The sequence below is a fragment of the Polypterus senegalus genome, chromosome 1 (genome assembly GCF_016835505.1).
Source record: "Polypterus senegalus isolate Bchr_013 chromosome 1, ASM1683550v1, whole genome shotgun sequence".
Taxonomy (NCBI): domain Eukaryota; kingdom Metazoa; phylum Chordata; class Cladistia; order Polypteriformes; family Polypteridae; genus Polypterus; species Polypterus senegalus.
The window spans coordinates 31561945-31588299 of record NC_053154.1 but is presented as its reverse complement, the minus strand read 5'-3'; the positions used below and the strand labels follow the sequence as shown (position 1 = coordinate 31588299).

Genomic DNA, 26355 nt, shown 5'->3' with positions numbered 1-26355 from the left:
TAGAGCAGCGCATTAATAGAGTGTAAAGAGAAGAAAATTAATTTGCATATGTAAACAGAATGCATTTCCACTCTATTAATCCATCCATCCATCCATTATCTAACCCGCTGAATCCGAATAGGGTCACGGGGGTCTGCTGGAGCCAATCCCAGCCAACACAGGGCACAAGGCAGGAAACAATCCTGGGCAGGATGCCAACCCACCGCAGGACACACACAAACACACCTACACACCAAGCACACACTAGGGCCAATTTAGAATTGCCAATCCACCTAACCTGCATGTCTTTGGATTGTGGGAGGAAACCGGAGCGCCCGGAGGAAACCCCCATGTCTGTGTGGGTTTCCTCCGGGCGCTCCGGTTTCCTCCCACAATTGAAGCCAGTCATCATCATCATCTATAAATATGCATTCTCTTCTAATTCTTCCATTTGTGATGTCTTTTAACAACACTAAAGCAGCCATGGTAGTTGGAATAGTTTGGCTATTCCATACACCATTATATTGTTGCAGAATACAAAGTAGATATGGGAGATGAGATTTTGGAGTTAGAGAAGTGATTATTTGTGCCTATAATGTGGCAAGCAATTGAATGAGACACGCAGGCAGGCCCAGACTTTCTGTTCTCTCTATATTCATTCCTCCTTATTTTGTTAACAAACAAACTAAACCTTCATACCAGCTGTGTTTCTTGCATTATCAAGCTGCGTTTTGCTATTTGCCTAAATAAAACATAAGGAATAACATTTAGGTTATCAAATTTATATTTAATTTTTCAATCTGTCTAAACTTGACAAAGTACTCTACAAATGTTTCTGACTTACATTTTGTATCATATTACATTGAGTACTACTGCTAAGCAATTAAAAGCATTGTTTAAGTACTTGGACACCATTTCAGGTGAAAATATTCAACAGAGATCTAGAAGCTATAATTAGATGTTCAGTTCCATATCTGTGCCAAGGCCTGAGGGTCACTTTGTCAGTGAAGACTTAACTAAATACAAAGAAAGCAAGAGCTAAATTTGAGAAGCTCCACATCTAACTGTAGGTAAGATCTATCAAGTTAACTTTGAAATACTAACCACTTTACAATACTAACATGGTCATCCTTATTTGTTTCAGTACTGCGTATTGCATATAAAGTATTAGTTTATCATTTGCATGCTATGTAAATTCTGGCTGTTTCACTGTTTGGAACATCAGATTGGATTAAATATACAGTACTTCAATAGGTTCATCCACCCATTTTCTGAATCCTGATCTTTTCATAGTTCATCCTTACATAATGAAAGCATAACATATATACTCCACAAATTTATACATTAATATGCAGAACTGAATTTTTATTCTTTTCCTAACACCTTTACACGTTTTATACATATTTCTAGGATATAATTCAGTAATTCTATGTAAGCATAAATAAATCTGTGATAATAAACAAGTAAAGTTTTAATGTTGCCTTTGTTTTATATATTAAATTGACTTGTGCTTTGAGAGGGTATGTGTGTGTTTTTTTTAATTTTAGATGTTGACTACCTTGCATTACCAGAAAATAATACTGTTTGTTTGAAATATTTCCTTTCTTTCATGATATTTTTAGGATGAGAATTAGTACTTTAAGCACCAAGGTCACTGTACAAATTTGAAAAAGAACATATGGATCTCAACAGGTTCTGGGTGGTTGGGGCTGAAGGGTAGCTGTCAACGGTGGATGATTTTCAATAACTCTGTGATCTTTCTCAAGGCCACTTAAGTGAGCAACCCAACACACCTTTCTGTGATCTTAGTTTTGGAGGTTGAGGCATGGGGGAGTAGGAGTAGCCTAGATACTCCTTTAGTGATTAAAAAAAATTCAAATTGATCACTTATACAACAGATTGTTTCAGCATATATGTGAATCCATCCTTTAAAGCTATTAAGGCAAACATTTCCATCACCTGTGCCATACATTTAACTTAGCACTGTTAATGAGATAGTACAGGGGAGTTAGTGAAACTATATAATATACTATATATATATATATATATATATATATATATATATATATATATATATATATATATATATATATATAATGACTGAGCGATGAACTTGGCACAGTACATACAAATCACAAAATAATCGATCATATAAGTTTTCACTCCCTTAAATATCCATCCATCCATCCATTTTCTAACCCGCTGAATCCGAACACAGGGTCACGGGGGTCTGCTGGAGCCAATCCCAGCCAACACAGGGCACAAGGCAGGAACCAATCCTGGGCAGGGTGCCAACCCACCGCAGCACACACAAACACTCACATACACCAAGCACACACTAGGGCCAATTTAGAATCGCCAATCCACCTAACCTGCATGTCTGTGGGAGGAAACCGGAGCGCCCAGAGGAAACCCACGCAGACACGGGGAGGACATGCAAACTCCACGCAGGGAGGACCCGGGAAGCAAACCCGGGTCTCCTAACTGCGAGGCAGCAGCGCTACCACTGCGCCACCGTGCCGCCCGTCCCTTAAATATGATACAACTAAATCATCGCTGGTGGCAACTAATTAGTTTAAGAAGTTACATTACAAGTTAAATGTCTATAGTCAAAGTGTTTAAACCAAAATGCACCTTATCTGGAAGGTTCAACTTGTGGAGAGTCCGTATACAGTAGTTGCCTACCTACACAATGAAGACAAAAGAACACTCCAAGCAGTAGGAGACTGAAAAGCACAAGTCAAGGATTGAATCAAAAAAAGATATTTAAGTGAATAAATATCCCTTGGAGTTGTGTTAAATCAGTCATTAAGAAATAGAAAAAGTATGGCACAGCTGTAAATCTGCTAGAGCACAGCATCCACACAAACTGAGTGATAATGCAAGAAGAAGAGTAGTGAGTGAAGCCTTCAAGTGACAGCTTTTTTCTGGGTGCTTCCCTACTCATAGCTTTATGAGAGAGTGGATACTATTAAAAAAATTAACATATGATCTCAGCTGTAGTTTGCCAGAAGGGACATGAGAAACTCTGACATTAATGGCAAGAAGATTCTCCAGTCTGATGAGACAAAGACTGAGCTTTTTGTCCATTAGACTAAATGGCATGTTTAAGTACTGCACGTTATTAATGAATAAGTTCAGTATTTTTCAAGTTGGTTATTTCTTCACAATTGTACTATATATGCATTTACATGTGAAATTGTGTTCAAAAGTTAAGCGCTTTATATGAGTTTAAAAAATTAACTTCCACACTATGCTTTTACAAAGGAGATTATAGAGCACAGAGGAAAGGTATAAAAACTTACCCAGTATGTCTATTTTCATTGCCAAGACAGCTGTGAAGTATTGATCTGTGCCTTTCTTAATTCTGACACATGTTTGTGACAACTAATGGGATCTGGAAATAATTATTTTATTGCATATTCCTGGTTCTATTTTTCTCATGGTAAGGATATATTTTCTATTTGCTTATGTGAGTTCTGGTATAAATATGGAAGTAAATCAAAACAAACCAACCAAAGGACAGGAACAGTTTACTGTACTTTGATCTTTTGAGAGGAAACCACCCTCAGGGTGGGAGATGGAACTGGTCTTTTTGCTGAATATCATAATATTGGTGGTTTTATGTTCACAAATAACATGTATACATTATTTTACAAAGTGTGTGTAATCGCAAGATGCAGATCAATACTTCACAACTGTCTTGTCTTGAACAATTGATGTATTTGGTAAGTTTAAAGCTTTTCTTCAGGCCCCATAGTCTATAATATAAAGCACCAATGTGGGCAATATAACTTTTTCTTAATTTATAGAAAACAGTTTCATGTGGCAAAGGCATTTATACTACAGTATTGTGAAAAAAATAACATTAACTTGAAAAATACAAAGCTTAAGCTTTAATAACACCCCATCCCCACCGTGACACATGGAGATGGCAGCACCAGGCGGTTGGGCTGCTTCTCTGCAGAAGGTCCTTGAAGGTTTTTGAGAGCAGAGGGTTAAATAAATGCAGCAAAATACAGAGAAATCTTGGAGGAAAACCTGATACAGTCTTCAAGAAATAAATGTGTCTTGGGAGAACATTTGTTTTCCAGTAAAACGTCCCCAAGTATAAAACCAAAGGTACACAGTAATGGCTTCATTACAATAATGTTAATGTCCAGGAATGGCTGATTCCAGATGACAATCCAATTGAGAATCCGTGGTTTGACTTGACAAAGGCAGTTGACTCTCAATTCCCATCCAGCCTGACAGATCTCAAAAAGTTTTGCAAAGAAGAATGGGGGGGAAATGCAGTACCCAGATGTGCAAAGTTGTTAGAGACAGACCTGTGCACACAGACTGAAGGCTGTCATGACTGACAAAAATGCATCTACTAAATACTGATTTGAAGGGAATGAATATTATTGTTGTCCTTTTCAGTATATTTGTAAATAATTGACAGTATTTTGCAGAGATCTGTTTTCACTTTGTCTTTTTCTACTGTTTCGGTCAAAAAAGCTAAATTAATTCCACTGTGATTTAATGTTGTTTAATAACAAGGTAAATACTTTTTATAAACAATTGTTTGACATTCATACATCTAGGTTCTTCTAGTTAGTGTAACAGAGAGCAGAAATCTAAGCTCGTTGAAATGAGAAAAAGACACAAGCTGTCCTGCATAGCATTTTGTTTCATGCTGGGGCACACATGATTACAGTCACATATTGCTGAAGTCCCAGTCATTTAGTGATGCCAGTATATATTTAATAACAATTTTTATTTTTGGACTCATCGGAGAAACAGATTTTCTAAGAAGAAACCTTTGGTGACACAGAAAAAGCATATCAGTATCAGAAAGATGAGTTACTAGGCTAAAGCAGGACCAGCATGCGGATATTTTCCAGTATACAAATTTGTGTGAATTTGTCCCCATAGGTGAAATTCTGAATGAGCATAACCAAAGCCTAGGAATTTGCTTTGCACTTGATCCTGAACTTTCTTATAGGATTTAACTTGACACCAGTATTTCTTAATGAGAAAACTAGTTAAGTGGGGTGAAACATAATCGAAATGAATCAAGCAAAATTTAAATAATTGCTACTATCTAATGTTAGATACTATTTAGCTATAATTGAAATTGTTAAATTGTAGTTTATGATATTCTAAAAAGTCATACTAAATTTCATGTAATAAATTTATGTATTTTACTTATCTACAGCAAATGCCTATAAAGCAAGAAGAGAAGAAAAGAATTTCTTAGTAATTAAACCATTGCCTTTAACTCCATAACATTAAAGTGATTTCCTAGTGACATGTGGTCAGGATTTGAAATGTCTCCATTCAAAGTTAACGACAGTTCAAATGAAAACTCACCAACTGCAGCTGCATCTATGGAGATGTTTTCTAACCCAGAGCATTGTGATGCCTTCTTCCAAAATTTGAATGACATGAGAGTTGCAGAACTTTTGGTGGATTCTACAATTGTACTGGAAGGTGTGATTCATAAAGTTCATCTTCTAGTTCTTTCATGTGTAAGTCAGCTTGCTTGCCAATGGATGGAAAATGAAGGTTCTAATGTTATGATATCTGATATGAATGGTACCAAAACTATCAAGCTAGATGGTATAACAAGTCAGAATGGCTTGAAAGCTTTAATAAAGTTTGCCTACACTGGAGAAATTGATCATATGGAACCAACACAAATATTAGAAGCTTTAAGTAATCTCAAGATGGACCATCTTGCACAGCTTTATAGGCTGAAGACAAAATCTTCTGAAATCAAAATGAGTACACCCATAGCTTCCATGGAAAGACAAGAGAATATGAAAAAGATGAAAATGTTTTGGGAAAGAGGAATTGGTTGTGATGTTAAACTACAAGTAAATGAGAAGTTTTTTGAAGGTAGGAAATATATTTATGCTGAGCCTATTCATACGCTTTTTATGTCATTAGTTCAGAAAGTATATAGACATATCATCTAATAAGATTAATCATTCACACCTTTGGAATGATTTGTTGAAAAACCCCATTTTTTAAACTTACTTTTTCTCCTCAGCAATATTTTTGCTTGTCTGCTCTACCAGCTGTTGCATTAACGTGGAAAAACGTTTTTCAGTTCAGTTACAGAACATTATCGACTTCCTGTAAGTCCAACACATTAATACAGGAGTCTATGGGACATCTGTTGCATAACATATCAGATTTAACTGCTTCAGTTGATGATTTTTTTTGCCTGAGGGTGTTGAAAGTATATAAGTTGTTGAGTGTTACACTGTCTTTAACTCATCTCTGGCACCTGAGATAGAAGACTATTCTCGGCCAAATGCGGTTGACTTCAGACTGTTATGGTTTAGTCATGGCAATGACAAATGTACTGTAGCCCAGATGTAATCAGCCACAATAAGCTTTTTCATGATATATGGATCGTGAGCCAAAAACAGCCCAGATGCAATCTTTTACATATCAAGTATATTTAGCATTGCAGTTATGGGAGTGAAGGAGTGTTCATGCCATTTGCATGCTGTCCAAATGTGACCCATATGTAACCATAGACATGTAGTATATTAGATATAGCAGGTCTGGACATCTGATTTCAAAGGCAGTATTGATCATCATGCAACATTACATGGCTGACAGCTGTCTTTCTTGTCATGAGCTTATCTATCCCTGTTGTGTTTCTGTAGAAGAGCTTGGAAAGTACAGCTGTATAAACACCTGTCTGTTAGGGTTGTGCTTGGGACTTCCCTGGTACTGGATGAGCACCAGTGATATTTTGCCATGGTGTAGGATTTGCATGTTAAGATAAATAAATGGTTACAACCAGTCTTTTCCTTTGTTTTTGAGAATTTAGTGTAGTATGTTTTCAAGACGGTTTGTTTTGGCCATTCTCTTGCCCAAATCATGCTTCAAATAAGGTGTTATTAAGGTTGAGTTGTGTCTCTGCCTGCTTCATATTTGGGCTTATTACAGCTGAGCTATAGATATGCTCTGGCCCAGTTGTGCTTCACACATTGTCTTCACAAAGCTCAATTGTAGCTGTGCTGTGGCCCAGTTCTGGTCTGTAGTTTACCTGAGATATGGTTTAATAAAGGCCGATTTATGGCTATATTCTGAATGCCAGAAATGGGTGAGTTCATCACCATCATTCCATGGTGGCACGTGGGCCAAATGAAAGTTGTGAACATGGGTAAGCACTGGGTCATTATTCATTTGCTATCTGTTATGCTTCTTTGCCTCATTTTGCTGCTGATGTACTGTAAATGATCTGTTAATATCTTTACCATGCCACCATTACAAAATTAACTCTGCCACACAGTTCAAGAGGTAGTTAAGCAGGCACAAGTTGATATATAAAATGTATGCTTTTGAAAATCTCTTTATATTACACAAAAAACATAAGAGATGGATAAGAATAAGGTGGCTGTGAACCACCACTGAACTATTAGGTGTGATAACATGTGTGCAGTTCCAGCTACTTGAACAATTAAGGGCCATAAGAGGCCACTGGCTATTAAGCTTTATAACTGAAAATAATCCAACATGTCAGTAATTTAGAACAAATACAACTGATAGATTGAACTGTTATTAATTCAGATTAGCAGAAATAGAAGGATAATGCTGTTAAAATAGTAGTTAAAAAACAGGCATGTTAGTCACACCATGCTGTCATTTTTCACTCCATACTAATAAATGCATGTTAAGGTACAATTTAGTGCATACGTGCATCACTCTAAGGGCAGAAGTTTCAGTTATGACACATTTTCTGAATGTAAACTCCCTGATTTGCTCTAAATTGCTGTAAAGAATTAAAATGAGAATCAGAATCTGCTTTATTTGCCAGTCTTAATGTACAGGAATTTAACTTTGTAGCTTTGGAGCTGCTAATAACATAACACAATATCACATTCAAATAACATAAATAATATAGGTTAAACACTTATTCTAAAGATCAATCCATCCATTATCCAACCCGCTATATCCTAACCAAAGGGTCACGGGGGTCTGCTGGAGCCAATCCCAGCCAACACAGGGCGCAAGGCAGGAAACAAACCCCAGGTAGGGCACCAGCCCACCACAACTTATTATAAACAATTGGAGAATATTGCAAATATGATGGAAATGTGCAAATGATGTGCAAGTGAACGTGTGTGTGTGCATAGTCCCAATCTAGCACCCCCTCCAGGGACTCCAAAAAAGGTGGGTACTCCAGACTGCTGTTCAGCGCATATGCACAAACAACAGTTAGGACCCGTCCCCCCACCTGAAGGCAGAGGGAGGCTACCCTGTCGTCTACTGAGGATGAACCTCAATGAACAGGCTCCAAGTCGGGGGGCAATAAGTATGCCCACATCCACTTGGTGCCTCTCACCGGGGGAAACTCCAGAGTGGTAGAGAGTTCAGCTCCTCTCAAGGTGATTGGTTCCAGAGTCTACAATGTGCGCCGAGGTGAGCCCAACTATATCTAGCCGGAACCTCTCAAACTCGCACACTAGTCGAGGATCGGACCGCCAAGGCACCCGCTTTCGGCCACCACCCAACTCACACTGCACCCAACCTCCTTGGCCCCTCCTACAGGTGGTGAGCCCATGGGAAGGGGGACCCATGTTTCTTCTGCGGGCTGTGCCTGACCGAGCCCCATGGGTGCAAGCCCGGCCACCAGGTGCTCACCATCAAGCCCCACCTCCAGGCCTGGCTCCAGAGGGGGGCCCTAGTGACCTGCGTCCGGGCGAGGGAAAACACCGTCCAAAGTTTTTATTCTTCATGGTAGGTTTTTTTAAACCGCTCTTTGTCTTATCCCTCACCTAGGACAAGTTTGCCTTGTTTGACCCTACCAGGGGCATAAAGCCCCGGACAACAGAGCTCCTAGGATCATTGGGACACGCAAACCCCTCCACCATGATAAGGTGGTGGTTCAAGGAAAAGTGACTCCTTTTCATTTCATTTTAATCGACTTGTTTTCTTTACAATTTGTTCCCTTGAATTGCTTCATTTCTTTCCTTAAATGGCACTCAAACAGAAATGAATTGTGAAGTGAGTGAACCAACAGAAGACCAATTAAGTCAGGGTTTCAAACTCCAACCAATTTCACTCCAGGCAGCTGCTTAATTATGTGCTGATTCTTGTTATTAATTAATCCCATTCTTTAATTCCATGACTTGTTGCTGCTCAATTTGTGCAATAGCATATTTTTCCAAAATTGTTGATTTTCTATTTTCTAAGAGCAGTGTTAAAATGTTTTGGGGACCTGAGCAGATCAGCATTTCTGAGACCTTCATCTTTCATTATTTTCAGATATTATATGGTAGACACAGTTTGCTGCTCATGGTCTGGTTTCTTTTTGTATCTCATTATTGTTTGGCATCTAATTAAGGGATAAGAAACAATTAAGAGGGTCTGAGTCTTCAAGAGCAAGTCAATTCAAATTAATTCAAAAGAAGTTTAATAGCAGCAAAAACAGTTCACTAATTAAGAAAAGGAGGATGAGCTCAGAGGAGACCTACTGCTCTCCTCATCGAGAGGAGTCAGATGAGGTGGCTCGGGCATCTGATCAGGATGCCTCCTGGACGCCTCCCTGGTGAGGTGTTCCGGGCATGTCTAACTGGGAGGAGGCCCCGGGGAAGATCCAGGACATGCTGGAGAGACTATGTCTCTCGGCTGGCCTGGGAACACCTCAGGATTCCCCCCAAAGAGCTAGAAGAAGTGGCCGGTGAGTGGAAAGTCTGGGCATCTCTGCTCAAGCTGCTGCCCCCGCGACCCGACCTAGGATAAGCGTAAGAGGATGGATGGATGGAAAAGGAGTTAATTAGCAGTGAAAACTGGTCACCAGTTAAGAAAAAGGGTAGAAGGAAAACCTGCTGCCACTGAAGCCCTCCAAGACTGGAGTTTTAAGACCACTGTTATAGAATGTAGCTCAAAGTGTAAAAGAAAAAATTACCAGAGGAGGAAAAAAAAAATGATAAGCTGGAGAAAAACAAAATATGTAGGGATTCCAAGGCCAAAAGACCACCCAGGCTCCACTGGGCAAATATGCTGTACAAATACACACACACATCTTCTTACAGTATATGGAAGAACACACAATTAAGCAATGCAGACAGGTTGAATTATTGAATAGCAAGGGCTGTGAGTCTGGGAAATAAACTGTTTAGTTGTCTTGTTAGTTTCAGTTTCAATTGATCTAAAGCAGTTTTTGGAACAAGTGATGAGCCGGGTGAGATGAGTCAGTGGTGATTCTTTAGACAATGTTTAAAACACTAGGAGCATACAAGTATGACACAGATGGAAGAGCACAGCCAATTAGTTTCTCAGAAGACCTCACAAAATGCTGTCATTTACTTTGAATTACACTGTAACAATGGAGACTATAATCACACTTTCAGTTATGGCTTTGTAGAATTGTACTAGGAAGGGCTGAGAAATATTTCATTTCTTTAGTTGGCATAAAAATGCATCCTCTGCTGAGCCCTCTTACTCGTGGAAGTGGTGTTAATGTCATGAATGAAAGTGACATTGAAGCATTCCACCATATTTACTGTTGAATCATTTGTTTCCAGAGGGAAAGTTTGTACCTGCTTTTTGCAAAAGTCAGTTTCCAGTTACACTGTCTTGGTGGTTTTGAGTAACAGGTTATTGATAGTGCACCAATACACAGAAGTCACCTCTTTTCTATATAATGTTTCATTTCCATTCGTAATTAGTCCAATAATGATGGTGTGATCAGTGAACGTGATGGTTTTTACTAAAGAGTCAGTGGTCAAAGCTGATTTCTACTGCATATTTAAAGATATGAGCTGCTTAGTCATAGAAAGAATGAAGTATTTTCCAAACTGTTAAACCTTTGTGAAAAAATGAATTTTAAATAAATTCACAGAAATATTCTTTAATATAGATTGCATGCAATATGAAAATATAATTATTTAAGACATATTTAATAGTTATTCTAAAAGAATTCATTAATTTTATTGAATCAAATCTTTTTGTCTCCTGGCCTAGCTCATCGCATAGCTCTGGCAGCAGGAGCAGATTTTTTTCATGCCATGTTTTCTAGTGGCATGAAAGAATCCCAGCAATCCATAGTGAAGCTGACTTCCCTCTCATCTTCTACTCTCTCTACGATTCTGAATTTCATTTACTCTGGAACAATCTCTCTCAGCTGGGATAACATCTTTGAGGTGATGGAGGCTGTTTTACAGTATCAAGTCGTAAGTGCCCTGCCTCTCTGCACTAAGTTCATACAGAAGGAGATCAATGATGAGTACTGTCTCGATTGCTTACTTTTAGCTGAGGCATTCAATCTGACTGATCTTATGAATTATGTTGAACAGTACATCTTGAACAACTTTCGAAAAGTGTCATTGCTGCCAAAATTCCAAGACCTTTCTGCAGAAAAACTTGCTAATTTACTGGAGAATGATGGTCTCTGTGTTTCAACTGAGGTATTTTTCTAACTTTTGCTTTCTTTTGGCTGCATATGTAATTTTAACAGTATTTACGTTAATAATGATATAGTATTGCTGTTGTCTTAGAATTTTATTTCATATTTCCCAGTTGACAAAAAAGTATCTAAAATTTACAAGAGATGATATTTATTAGGGTTGTCCTAACTACTTTGCTTACATGCATGTTTTCTACTCATTCAAGGAATTAACAAATAAAAGACATGAAGAAAATGGCATGTAGTGAATCCAAACATGAAATTTATTTGTAGCATTCAAATGGTTACTTGGCTTGTCTACATTTTGGAATTCCTAATTTCCTGAAATTAACAAAAAAACTCGGTTTATAAGTCTTTCTTATTCCAAAACATGAATATGGGAAGCTATAGCCTATTCCTGCATCATTGGCCACAAGACAGAGACCAGCTTTAGACAAAGTGATAATCCAAGGGCACACGCCATCATAGCCCACTTTCACTCAAACAGTCAATTTAGGTTTATTAGTTTCCATAACTTGTATGTCTTTAGGATAGGGAGGGTAAATCAAGTCACGCAAGGTACAGGGTACCGGTACAGGGAGATTTTACAAACTCCACACAGTGTCCAGTCTGACAATTGAACCAAGGACTTGGAAACTGTGAGTAACAGAACAAATAATTATAATATAATGCCAATAACCATCAGCTTATTATCAAGACCAACCAATACAATGAAGACTTAAATCATGATATTCATTGCTAACATAAGATTAAATAATAAATTTGTACACATTCTGGCAAATAACTGGTTATTGGGCTCATTAGAATTAAATTACATTGGACAAAGAAGATTTTGCTTCCTGAACACTTTTTGGCTATATCTTACGGATTTTGGCCTGCTGATCACAAAAAATCACCTTTAAATTCCATCCATCCATCCATTATCCAACCCGCTATATCCTAACTACAGGGTCACGGGGGTCTTCAGGAGTCAATCCCAGCCAACACAGGGCACAAGGCAGGAAGCAAACCCTTGACAGGGCGCCAGCTGACCGCAAGGCACACACTACGGACAATTTAGGCTCGCCAATGCACCTAACCTGCATGTCTTTGGTCTGTGGGAGGAAACTGGAGTACCCGGAGGAAACCCACGCAGACACGGGGAGAACAAGCAAACTCCACGCAGGGAGGACCTGGGAAGCGAACCCGGGTCTCCTAACTGCGAGGCAGCAGTGCTACCACTCCGTCACCATGCGGCCTCACCTTTAAATTTTCCCGTCAAATATAATTTTTATTGCAGTTGTGAATTGTGATTTTCTCTTTTATTATAAATATACTGTGAAATGAACAGCCTCGACACACACAAAAAGGGTTGGGGCAGCCACCCATATATTGTCCCTGGCTGCAAAAGGGTTTTGAAATAGCACCCATGTGTATTGTTTTGAGCCCTGAACTGAACTGACGGGATGTTGAGATGATGACAGCTTTAAAGGCTGGAAAAGGAAGTGACATCTTTCATGGCATCGGAACCAGAAGTGACATTATTGATGTTGCATCTGGTTGGTTTTCCCGTATCTGGCCTACAGAGATAACAGTAGCATTAGTGCATCCTGCCACCTCCAGGCCTGGGGGGTAATTACCTTGACTTGGTCCACTAAGCTTCCTCCTACTCGCACATATGTGACAATACATATACTTATAAATTGACTACAGCTGTTGTGATCTAAAAGTAGTGACACTGCTGCTAGGAATGCAGTTCAGATAAACCATTTCCTGTTGATTCATTTGCAAATGGGACAGCCGTGCAAAAGAGTCTCATTACTGTAACATTACAAAAAGTGGCCACTCCATAAGCATTTGCTTTTAGTGCAGAAACGTGCATCACATAACCCATTTGTCACCACGACAAATATATTTTGTCAATTTCTTGTTGGTTGACAACAAACTTTAAGCCTACAAGACCATAAAGTGCAACATGTTTCTAAAGATTAACTTTCTCCTTCACAGCTGGACTTCTTCTCTATTAATCTTGGTGCAGTCAATAATAAAAATTGTGAAAGGTTTCACCTGGACATTGCCATGATAGAAAAGTGGTATCAGGGCAAGTGGACACTATCAATGCTGTCCAGATAATGTTGGACATGGAAACAAGAAGCTTCAGATGCTGAGTACAAACGAAAATCATCAGCAAAACCTTTTTAGCTCAAGGTTAAGTGTTATTAAGCAATCAAATTTGATAAATTCAATAGAAGTTAATCTCATGTATCTCCAGATTCCTGTGTGATACAGTCAATATTTGTGTTAAGCTTGAAGCTGTCTATCATAATCACTGAAAATTTTCCAGGAACCAAAACTTTTTAAAAATATGTTGTCCTGTGTTACTTGTGCTTATTAAATATGATAACATAATATTATAATATCCACCAACTATATTTGAGGGTCATGAGGGTTCAGCATGTGTCCCAACAACACCAGGTGCATGTCAGGAACTAACTCTGGAAGAGGCATCAGTTTATTACAGGGCCCATGCTGACGTACAGTACATGGGGTTAATTTAATAACACCGTTTAAGTAGAATTCACCTCTTTAGGATGAAAACTGGCGGATTTGGAGATAATTACAAGCTAACATGTAGCCCATGCAGACTTCACACTGGCAATGACTCAGGTGCAGCTTTCAAACCCAAAATGCAAGAAGCAGTAGCACTAACTCTTTTTCCTAACAAGGAATTTATTTTTATTTATTTAGATGTATAATTACTAGGAAGCATATAAACAGAAAATGTTCATTGACATTTTTATTCAATTCAAAATACACCTGAAAAATAAAAGACAAACAGTTTAAAGCAAAGTTTAGACCAACAAAACGACACTTGAATAATTCAGTACTTGATGTACCTAAACTGTTCCCACTAATTACTTGTGTGAATATTTCACTTAAAATTCTTCAATTCAAATATATCAAGCACAGCTTTCTAACTAAGCGTGCGGTAATTTTAATCACAGTTCAACTAAATCCATCCATCCATCCATTTTCTAACCCGCTGAATCCGAACACAAGGTCACGGGGGTCTGCTGGAGCCAATCCCAGCCAACACAGGGCACAAGGCAGGAACCAATCCTGGGCAAGGTGCCAACCCACCGCAGGACACACACAAACACACCCACACACCAAGCACACACTAGGGCCAATTTAGAATCGCCAATCCACCTAACCTGCATGTCTTTGGATTGTGGGAGGAAACCGGAGCGCCTGGAGGAAACCCACGCAGACACGGGGAGAACATGCAAACTCCACGCAGGGAGGACCAGTTCAACTAAATGATGTATCAAATTCCAACTTCTGAAAAATATACATTTTAAAAATAGCAATGTGTGCAACAAACTGACGGGCATGCAGAAAGCTAAAGCAACATCTGCAGTGCTCTAGCCTTCAAGCATGAAACAGAGAGAGAGAAAGAAAAACTCCTATGTACACTGTACAATTATTCCTTCTTATCACCCAGACTCCCAAAACACCAAAAAAACAACATCTGCTGTGGTGTTAGACAGGTTTTAGCTGTTCACACTGACACCTACTGGATATGACAGGTATCATACAACTGTACTCACAGTCACCAATAACCTTAAACATAATTTCTAACTCATATGCCCAAGAGAAACACTTCTTAAGTTAAAACTTAATGAATGCTGTTTGCGTAGTCATAGTCTTCAAAGATCTCCTGTTATGTACCTGGACATCATTTGTGTTTTCTCCATAATTATGATGCTTCTTTCACAAAATGTGTCTCTTTTCAATCAGTTCTTTCTTTTTATATCTTGAGGAAGCCTATCAATTGGACACAAACCTTAGTCATTATTTTCCCATAAATGTGTTCTGTTATTTATTCATTCATTCTTCAGACTTGCTTATTCTAATAAAGCCTATATGGAAGAACCAGGCATAAGGCAAGTACCAACTCTGGAGAGTCATTTGTGTGATCCCCAGCACTCATATCAGAACAATTTATGTATAAACCTAAATTGCATTTTTTTGGGGTTTGAGAGATAACATGATGTATTGGGCTGGTCCATGAACATAGACTTGATAACTCTACATACTTAGTGACTCCATTGGGATTTAACTACAAGCCATGCTATCCATTGTTCAGCTGTGTCTGTTATATCCAAATACAGCCTACCACACAGTGCAAAATATTGCTGACTAAAATGAGTCAATAAAATAATTAACCCATCTCTTAGTATGTTCTGAGCAGTTTTAAAAGGATTTAGGTTATCAAGAGTAATGAAACCATTTTAAGTGACTGTCATTGTAAGCTACCCACATGCACAAATATTCTACTTTAATTTCACTACTGTATTATCTGTTGAAAATAAGCTTTATGCACCACTTTACTAAAGTTTATGTGTACCTTAACCTATAGATGGAGGTGTTTTGGTCTGTTCTGCATTGGATAGAAGAGGACAAGAATGCTCGAACAGAGCTGGCACCAAAAGTAATGAAAAGTGTGAGGTTCCCCCTGTTGTCTCCTAAAGAGCTGAAAGAGGTTTGGGCAACTGAAATTATGAGAGACAATCTGGCTTGCAAAAGCATTTTGGAGAGCTCTTTGTCATGCAGTAAGTACAACTTGGGAAACAAAGGGGTAATGTGCAAGGCCCGCACTCCAGGCCAAGTGCTGGTCTTCATTGGAGGAGACCACCTGAATAATGACTATAGCAAGAGGCTCCCTAGCAAGATGCTCTGGTTTGCCAACCGCTTCCTCACAGATGCAGACAACAGAAATTCCACAGAGTGGCATCCACTCTCATCAATACCGGACCTCCCACGGTTTCGACATGCAGTAGCAGTGTTTAATAATCAGCTGTATGTATTTGGTGGAAGTCGCTACTATGGACAACGGGACATTCTGAAATCAGTAAAAAGGTAAAAAAAAATCTGTCTGGTCCATGTTTGTAAAGTAAAATGTGTGTTTAGCATAATTGTAGGAAGATTTATTTTATTTGCAGCCACACCTTAAGTCATCATTGGCATAGGGTGTAAAATAGAGATTTATGTATGATAAACATTAGCTAGTCAAATAGAAAAAAAAACAAATCATTAAACCCTCTCTCTCTTTAAGAATATTGTAAGAAATACATTACAGTAAGAAGATAAAAGTATGGGTCATTCAGCCCAACACAGATTACAGTAGTCTATCCATTTACATTTAGGATTGCAGGAACCACAGCTTTTACTACCAGTTATCTCTGCAAAGATGGAAGCACTCTTTGACAGAACCTCAGTCTGTCATTGGTGGTATTTGCATACACAAACACTAACTCAAACTGCACTAATCTAGAGTCACTGCCTAATTTAATATTTATGAGAAAAACTGAAAATCAAAGGAAAACCTACAGTACGCATTTTCCCAAAGACATGTTTTTAGGCAAATGAACAGCACTAAATTCTCCCCAAATGTGTGAATTTGGGTGAGTTTGTCCTGAAATTTTTGCTGCTGTCCTGCTCAGAGTCCATTCTCTGTCGTTGTCTTCCCTGATGCTGAGCTTTTGTCTCTTCTTAAATTGGCATTGGATATCACAATAAACTTGAACTTAAAATAGATTGTTAGATTAATTATATTGAAAAAGTACCTATAGCTTCTAGCAATTTAGATGCTTCTGTGTGTTTTGACCAATTTGGATGCTCAACCAAACATAACCCAAACCTTTTAATAAGTGACTGTACTCAGCTATGTGGGATATTTTCTCACATGGTGGCAGATTGGTGACAGTGGTTACACTGCTGCCTTGCAACAAGGAAATTGCTTGTGTGGAATTTGCATGTTCTACTTAGAGTTCACCTTGGTTTACTTTGGAAGGTCCAGTTTTCATGAAGGTTAGGTGAATTGGCATTGCTAAATTGGCCCTGGCGAGTATGTATGTGTATGTGTGTGTGTTCTGTTCCTGTCTTTTGTCTGATGACTGCTTGTATAGGCACTAGCTGCCCTGCAACTCTCTCCCGGATAAGCCATTTAGGAAAACAGATAGAATGGATTGATTTTCACACACAAAAAACATAATGTTGTACAGCTCAGGGACTATTGACCTTGGTATCTTCTTAGGATTACGCTGCATTTTTTTTAGCCAGAAAAAAATGTTATTACGTGTAACAAAAACATCTTAATAATAATTTTTCTGTTGCTTGAAATGGGAGAATGTCAGTGTCTGATCAACACAATCTGCACCGCTCACTGTGTTATTGCAGGCTGTCAGGATATAAGGCTTAGTGACTTCCACATTTCCCCTGACAAGTACATTGACAGGCGCTGCATTGTGAAATAGCACATAGCAGGCTGAAATCTTTCTTGTCGTTCCGCTTGATCATAATCGTTCTTTCTTTTTGCCACGCAGTTAGTACTTCACCACACTGTAGCAGTAGAAACAAACTGTTACCAAACATGAGGATCGCTATAACGTAACAACCAAGTGGTGCAAGAGACAGAGGAATAGAATTAATCTCTTTATGTAGATTAATGGAGTGCAGCCTGGAAAGGGCCTTTGGGTTTCTTCTGTGTTGTTTCCACCTGCCGCTCAAATGATGAAACAGATTTATGTGTCCCCAGCTGCTTTGTCCTGGTTCCCCAGGTTTTCCCAACCCTTTCAGACAGTCGCCTGAGGAGTGTGTCCTTCTGAGGTCCTGACCCAGAGGATACTACAATAACTTGGCAGGTTTAACAACTAGATTTCAGTTTCACTATCCATGTCAACATCTGATGACCAATTCACATTGTCATCACTATCGCTTGATTTAACTAATGGTTCAGTTTGAGTTTGTTCTAAAACTGGCTTTACAGTTTTTCATTTACTCTCCATTGTGCTTGTCCAATTCATGATTATTGATAAATTACCATAAACTGAAAGAAAGCATAGAAAAGGCCATGATTGTTTTGCAGCATGATGTTATTTCATCCACTAGATGTCATCAGAATACTGTCCCAAGCTTTATTTGAGTTTTAATGCTGTAAATGTGATCAAAATAAATTTCCCACGTTTTACTTAGAGTTAACCATTTTAATATTAAATTCCAAGCTCAGGGCACATGCTTGGCTTAACACCAAGGAAGAGACTACCTCTTTTAATAGAGTCAGAGTTCACCTGTTTTTATAAAGTCATCTATTAGAATAAATGTTCCAAGCAGGCTTTCTAATAGCTTCAGCCACAGATAGCAGGGAAGATGTTCCATCCCTCTTGGTGTTTTGAGGAATCATCTTGTCAGCAATGTTCCTTCCTTGTCAGTTGTCAGAAGGGACCTGAGGTTCCCCATCTCTGCTACCTTCTTTATATGTTGAGGTCACATTACCAAAAAAGTCAGATTCCGTCTCTCTCAAGGCAAAAATATTGAGTTGGCACACTCCAAGGACTTCTGGTGCACTTCTGAGATGTGTTTTTTCTGAAAGACTTCCACTTCCCTCCTGAAGAAAGAAATATCAACAAAAAACATAGATGATATCAGCAGTTCTGCTCCCAAAATGAGAGGACAGTATGAATATGGCTATATATGTAAAACTACATCAGAGGTTTACACTTTCAAGAATCACTTTCAATCCCCTGAAATAAATAAAAAATTAAAAACATGTTAAAGAATTTCTGAGTTGAACGTACATAAATGCAACAGGTGGATCTTTTGTCAGTTGACAGCTTTTTAAAGTGATTCTCTGTATTAGCATCCTTAACGCATAGATATGAAGTCTACTTTTGTGTACTTGTGATTAGTCACACTTTAGTGTGTGGCAAATAAAGAAGATGGATGCCCTTCCTTGTTACTTAAAATCTTGAAATGCAGAATCAATAAATGATTCAACCTAAAATTTGATCTGAAAGAAGAAGTAGCTGTGAGTTTCAAAGAACCTGCTACTCATCATCAAAGCTTCATCCAGCATGATTTTATAACTTTCTTGTACTTGAGTTATTTTATATTTTATTGTTTCAAAAGTGTCTTAATGTCAGACCTGGACAAGTTTATACCTTTTTACAAGTGGATTGGACCAGTTTGGAGCTGCTAATTAGCTTAACATTTTCTTATTTGAGAAGAGGGAACTGGGACAAATGAAAATAAGCCAATATCACACAGGAAGAACATGGGAGTTTAACCCTGAACCCTAGAACAGTGAAGTACTAACTCTCACTCCTCTGAAAGCCTTGTAACTATTTAGACAAATATTCAAAGTACAAGTGAAAAAATAATTTTAGATGAAGGCAGAATATCATGAATTTCAGTTGCATTTGTTTTCTGATTCATTTTATTACAGGTATGACCCTGACGAAGACTCTTGGGAAGACCTCCCAGATATGAATGAATGTCGCAATTATTTTCCTGTGGTGTGCGTAAATGGAGTGATGTATGCTCTTGGAGGAAATGTGGACGACTTTCATTGTTTGAGTTCTGTGGAATGTTATACACTAGGAGACAGTGCTTGGAGGTTAGTAAACAGTGTTAGTATTGATATATATGGTACAAATAACATCCTGAGCTGTTAGTTTGTTCAACAGTGACACAAAAACAGCTGAACAGATTTTTTATGAAACTTTGCATTGTGCGTGCCATTTGTCCAGCTAAGAAAATAAACTATATGGTGTATCGGGGGAAAAGGTCTGTAATGGAGAGGGGCAACCCAAAAACCAGAGCTGATGTTAGGACTACAATTCCCATCAGGTAGCAGAAGTGTGCTTTGGCTGATGGGACAACACTATTACCACTACACACAAAGTTCTGTACCAGCTAAAGTGGGACCTCATCGATGACCCTAGGTACAGGGATTTCTTCTTAGGTAATTTAGAGAACAGTTTTGTTGTCTTACTGTATGATGCCCTGTGCCCACCGGCAATGGGTAACTGATCTCTTTTAGGACATCTAATAGTTCATAAGTTGAGATAGACAAGACCACCTCCTTTGGTAACCCCAGAACCCTTCCTTGGAGATAACATTGTCATGTTTTATCACCTCTTTTAGCATACGCAGAACAGTCCTGTGAAGACCTCTGCTGTTTTTGTGGAGCCACAACACTGTTGCAACTCCACTTCACCCAACAACAACTTTCCTTCCTCTCAGTCTCACAGTGCAGTTGCTGCACCACTCTTGATTTACCCCACCTTGAATTCCTCCTTCTGTTTAGTGACTCTCCACCATTCTCCTCTGCTCACTAAAATTATTCTGTAGATTCAAACTGCCATTCTACTGAATTTGCCAAGAGTCATTAGTCCTGCTCCTTAGCAAAATTGTCGTATAGCTGATGCTCTCAGACCGAACCCTCACACAAATAAATGCTCTTCCACTTCATTCATCTTGTTCACATTTTTGCCACTAACACTTAACCTGTCTGTTTGTTAACCTGTGACAACCATGGCAGACACTCATTAGTTACCGTGCCTCTCCTCGTGTAATAAACAATAATTGCACATGCTCACTTGAAACCAGTTTCTTAATCTAATTGTGAAACCATGCTAAAATAGGAAATACATTGAAATAGTGTTTATTGTTCTGACCCAGTAAGGGGTTACTGACAAAGGTTAACATTTAAATATTTACTTTTGTACCATATGATAATGATATAAATATACCAAGGAAATGCTGGATACTTTGGCTAGCATTTTTAAATTAGGTAATTTTTTTGCCTCATGCATGTAGTTAACAATTTGCAAGGTACATATCCATTCAGATTTTACTTGTGTATCACCTTCATGTTTTATAATAAGTTTGTTGCCTGCTTGTGATCTGAAGAATCGACTTGAAGGGCTCATGGTGTCATTAACATTGTCTCCTTTCCACATACATGCACTAAACTCAGAAGTTGTGATCTGTCAATACAACTGTTAGTTCCATAATTCCCTTAACATTTGGTTCCAGGCTTCATGCCTACAGAAGTCTCAAGAGCCTTGATATGTTATTTTTAATATCTGTTCTTCAATGACCAATGCCAACTTTCTTCAAAGCTCACTTGGGCAGTTGTGGGCATAATAAAAGTGAATGACTTAAGAGATAGCACACTAAAGGGTACACCACCTTCATTTTCTTTCAACCTGATATTTTTATTTTGTAGTGTCACATAATTGTAATGTCTTGCATGTTGATTAGCACTTGCCAGTGAAAATTTTACTTTACTGAAAGCATGGAGAGCAGCACGGTAGTGCAGTGGTAGTTCTGCTGCCTCACAGTTAGGAGACCCGGGTTCGCTTCCTGGGTCCTCCCTGCATGGAGTTTGCATGTTCTCCCAGTGTTGTTAGGATATGGCGGGCTGGATAATGGGTGTATGGATGAATCTAAGAATGTATGTTTAAAAAAAGGAAAGTAAAACAAAAAAGAGAAACTACCAACCAAATTGTCCCCAGTTATATAATCCTTTGTGTTTACAGTGTCTTCCGTCAACAATTCATACCACCTTTTCAGCTGTAGTTCAATACATATACTAGTTTTACCCAAATATAATCCTTGAGCATACTAGGACTTTTTGCTTTTTAGTGCTATCCTGTTTGTTAATGAGAGGCTACATTCTGTCTTAAATTGGCCTTCAATTTGAATTAACCATGTTGTTTCCAACATCTAAAATTTCTTCTTTAATTTTTTAAGAGAATTTACATTTTTTTGTGTTTCATTTTAATTTAAATATTTTATTTATAGGAACAGATATATTTTTTGTTTCAGATTTTATGCGGTCTTTCCTGCACATTATAAGTTGTAAAATTAGCTGAGCATCAAAAGCACAATTTGCCATCTATAAAGATTTCAAAACAATTAAGGGAACAGACTGTAGTACTAGGGTGTTGTACTGTGTTACTCATTATGTATGTAGTGAGAAGTCAAGCAAAATTACACCTTTTATTGGCTAACTAAAAAGATTACAATATGCAAGCTTTCAAGTCAACTCTTCAGGCAAGTTGCCCCAAAAGCTTGCATATTGTAATCTTTGTAGTTAGCCAATAAAAGGTGTAATTTTGCTTGACTTCTCACTAGGAACAGACTGTTAAAAAGAAATTTAAATTTTAACAGAAATAGTAAAAGGCAAAGAGTTACTCTTTATACACTGCAAATGTTTTCCAACTTTGTTGAACAATTTTGTTTTTATATGGGGAATCCAACAAGCACAAGCAAAAACCTGTCTGTCCTCAGACCTGTCCAGTGTGGTGGACACGTCATACCAAATCACTTACTATCTCCTTTCCGGCCTCTCCTTCTAATGTAAGGAGGTTTTTGCCTCTTATCTCAAGACTCGATGAGTTTTGACTTGGTGTGGCTCTAAAAACCTATTGACTTTCAGGCTCAGGAACAGCACCTCCTCTATTACACACAATGCCCTCCCTGCACCCCTGCGTCCTGTTTATCTCTCCCTCAACTATTTCCCCTCCCAGTCTATCCACATTATACCTTAAATACACAACTCGGCTCCAGCTTTTCTAACTAAGCATTCTGAACTGTCACTTTTTGGCCACATAAAATTGTGACTACTTTTCAACCCTATTTGTTAGGCTTCCTTTAGTTCTGTATGGGTCTGTTGCTCCCAAAGTGCACATTTGTCACCATATTCTAGCTGTTGTAGACCCTCTGTACATCATGAATAACAGGGTCTCTGATTTTCAGGTTGATTTGTAGAATTGTCACAGTTAGGCTGGGTCTTTTTTACTGAGATGCCCTTTACCACATTAGTGGTTCTATAATTCCAAGCAATCTGCAACATTATACAATATATTAGTCCATGCTTTAAAAAAAAAAAAGACATTGTTGTGTTGCACATAAGTTTAATTTTTTAATGTATATTCTTAGATGGGGTGGCCTGTTGGAGCAGAGGCAGCACTACTGCTTTACAGTAAGGAGACCAGAGTTCATGTCATGGGTCCTCCTTTCATGTAGTTCATTCGTGGTCGGAGGGGCTTTTAGTGCTCTTTCAGTTCCTCTTTTTTGTCTACTGCTTCTGTTAAACGTGTTTTTCCTCAGGAATCCATTCTGGGCCCTACTTAATTCTCTATTTATCTTCATCCTATAAAAGCAATTTTTAGGAAGTTTAATGTTTCTTTTCATTATTATGCTGATGATATGCAGGTCTGTATTCCTGTGTGTAACTCTGCAATGAATCGGCTTCACAATTGTCTCGTAGAACTATGATCTGGGATGGCTGATAATTTTCTCGATCTTAATCAAAATAAAGCAGCTTGAGCATGGGAAAGGTGCTACATAAATAAAATGTATTATTAATATTTATTATTAACATAGAACTGCTGATAGCTGGTCCTCCTGGCTAAACTCAAATTGGCTCTTTAGAGGACTTTTGCAAACCTCATGTTTGAAATCTTGGGGTTATTTTTGATAGTAACCTTTCTTTTCAGAAACAAATTAATTCTGTGGTCAAATCTGCTTTTTACAGCTGCATCGTTTGGCCAAGGTTAAGCCTTTTTTATCTCCCAGGGATCTTGTTAAAATTTCTCAAGCTTTCATTCTTTTTCAGCTTGATTATTGTAAATAAATTGTATTATGGGATCAGCAATTTCCTGATACACAGGTTCCAGTTGATCCAGAATACGGCTGCCCATTTTTTGGTCAGTGCAAGAAAGTTTGATTCTGTATCTGTACTTTTAGCCTCTTTATACTGGCTTCCTGTTAGTTTCAGAATTGATTTTAAAATGTATCTGCTGTTTTTTAAATCAATACATGGGTATGCTGCCATCTGCTCAGCTGAATTGTGGGTTTTACATCAGCCATCCCGAGAGCTTAGATCTACTGGTAGGTTGTCTCTTGTTTTTACTCATCCCTTAGTTTAAAACTAAGGCTGACAAGGCATTTGCAGCTGAAGCACCTCATCTGTGAAATCTTTACTTAATTACATTAAGGGGACACTCTCAATTCAACTGTTTAAAATGAACTGAAGATGCATTTCGATTCTCTAGCTTTCTGTAACCTTCAGTGATATTGATGGTTCATTCCTTTTAGTTATTTGTTTTGTTTCAATGCTGGTTTGTATTGTGTTTTATTGTATTTTATTGTATTTATATATGTTTTAAAGCACTTTGGCTGCAGCATTACTGGTGTTTTAAATGTACTCTATAAATAAATTGACATTGACATTACACTGGTTTCCTCCCACAGTCCAACAACATGTAGGTTGGGTGGGTTGGCAAAGCTGTAGAGGGTGTGTGGTGTGAGTATGTTCTCCTCTGATGGACTGGAGCCTCGTCCAGAACATTGTTCCTCCCTTTTGCCCTATGTTTGCTGGGATAGACTCATGTGATCTTGCTCAGGATACAGTGGGCTTAGAAAATGGTAATGTATTGTTAGATGTTGTAGATCCATAATTTCATATGTTGATCTCTCTTTCTCTCTCTCTTTTAGATTTGTGGAGCCCCTAGATATTCCTCTGTGTGGTCATGCTGCAGCCACATGGGATAAGGAAATCTATATCTCAGGGGGATGTGACAATAAATACAACTGCACCAAAAATGTTTTTCAGTACAATGCTTTGAAAGGCTGCATTCCCCAATCCTCCATGTGGAGTGAGAGGGGAGGGCATGTCATGCAAGTCATAGGAGACCGGTTCTATGTGGCTGGTGGTCTGAGACAATCATGCATTGGCTATACTGACCAGTACCTCTGTGAGTGCTACAACCCACTGGAGGACACATGGACAGCAATCGCCAGTTTGCCAAGACCTCATGTTTCTCCAGCATCTGCAGTCCTTGACAGCAAACTGTATATTTTAGGGGGCTTTTGTGCTGAGACTTATAAGGACTGCCATCTGATGCACTGCTATGATCTACTAACAAACAGGTGGATCTGTATGGGTGCCCTTCCTGAAGCCTTTGCTGATGTTGCAGCGTGTGTTCTTGTAATTCCAGCTCGACTCAAACAATAGGCCGTTATCAACCCACATCCTGTATGGCACTTCATTGATTGTGATTGTGAAACATTTTTCATGCAACTTAGGAATTCAGTTTTTAAGAACATGGTTTAATCAAACTGCTAATATTCTGTGTGACCTTGAGGATCACCATCTTCAGAAAGGAATGTTTGGAATGATGTTTATCAGTAGATATTGGTTTTAGTTTTCATTTGACATTATTAAATATTTCATAGTAATATAAGTCTTCATAATAATTAAGAAATATCAGTAATTCAGATATGAATGTGTTAATATTAAAGATTGTTGTCATAAAGTAGTATTCATACTAGAAATTATCTTCACATAATTTTCTATAGTTAATATTGCATATATATTACTAGCATTTTAATCTAATAAAAAAATCACTATGAATGAATGGAATAGTTCTTCATTTTCTTCAGATTGTGAGCAAAGTATTATAAGAAGAAGTAACTGAGACTTCTATATATATATATATATATATAAAATCCAACGTCAGTCTATATGTCTGTCCGCTTTTCACAAGAGAACTACTTAACGGATTTAGATCATTTTTTTTCTATAATTTGCTTGAACATTCCAGTTGTTTTTGTGACTTCTATCAATGAGCTATGTATCATAGTTCGCTTGTGGTTCCAATTTATTTGTGTGAATCCGAGAGACACGTAGCAGGCCGAGGGGAGAGGGCGGGGCCTTCCTCACTCACACGCCAGCCTCGGGGCGTTCCTTACCTCACCTAGCTAGCAAATGAGAGAACTACTTAAAGGATTAAGATCCATTTTTTTTTATAATGTGCTCGAACATTTTGAAATATTTTGTGACCTCTCATCATGCTAAGAATCATAGTTCACTTGCAGGAGCGATATATTCGCACTAATCTGCGACAGAGGCTGCGGACCAAGGGGATGAGGAAGCGTGACGTCAGGAGTAGGGAGATGTTCTGTTTCACTACTCTGGGGCTGAAGCTGCAGGGAATGGCTAGTTTGAAATATAAAACAAGTATATGAATGACAGTAATAGGAATCAGATTATTCTAACAATTATGGTATGTTGGAGTTTATGTGTCCTCAAAGATGATATGCAGTAAGTGTAAACATGTCCT

General features: G+C 38.3%; 1 protein-coding gene across 2 annotated transcripts; it reads left to right on the top strand.

Moving 5' to 3' along the window:
• Window positions 1-965: 965 nt before the first annotated feature.
• LOC120523871 (kelch-like protein 33) lies at window positions 966-25936 on the top strand. 2 transcript variants are annotated; one of them, XM_039745547.1, is made up of 6 exons: window positions 966-1049; window positions 5180-5862; window positions 10954-11396; window positions 15798-16297; window positions 19662-19832; window positions 24728-25936. In XM_039745547.1, the coding sequence occupies exons 2-6, from the start codon at window positions 5274-5276 to the stop codon at window positions 25245-25247; spliced, it is 2223 nt and encodes a 740-aa protein (XP_039601481.1). In that variant the 5' UTR covers window positions 966-1049; window positions 5180-5273; the 3' UTR covers window positions 25248-25936. The 2 variants fall into 2 exon arrangements, with proteins under 2 accessions (XP_039601481.1, XP_039601491.1); XM_039745557.1 differs by having other exon boundaries at window positions 982-1045.
• The last annotated feature ends 419 nt before the right edge of the window (window positions 25937-26355 follow it).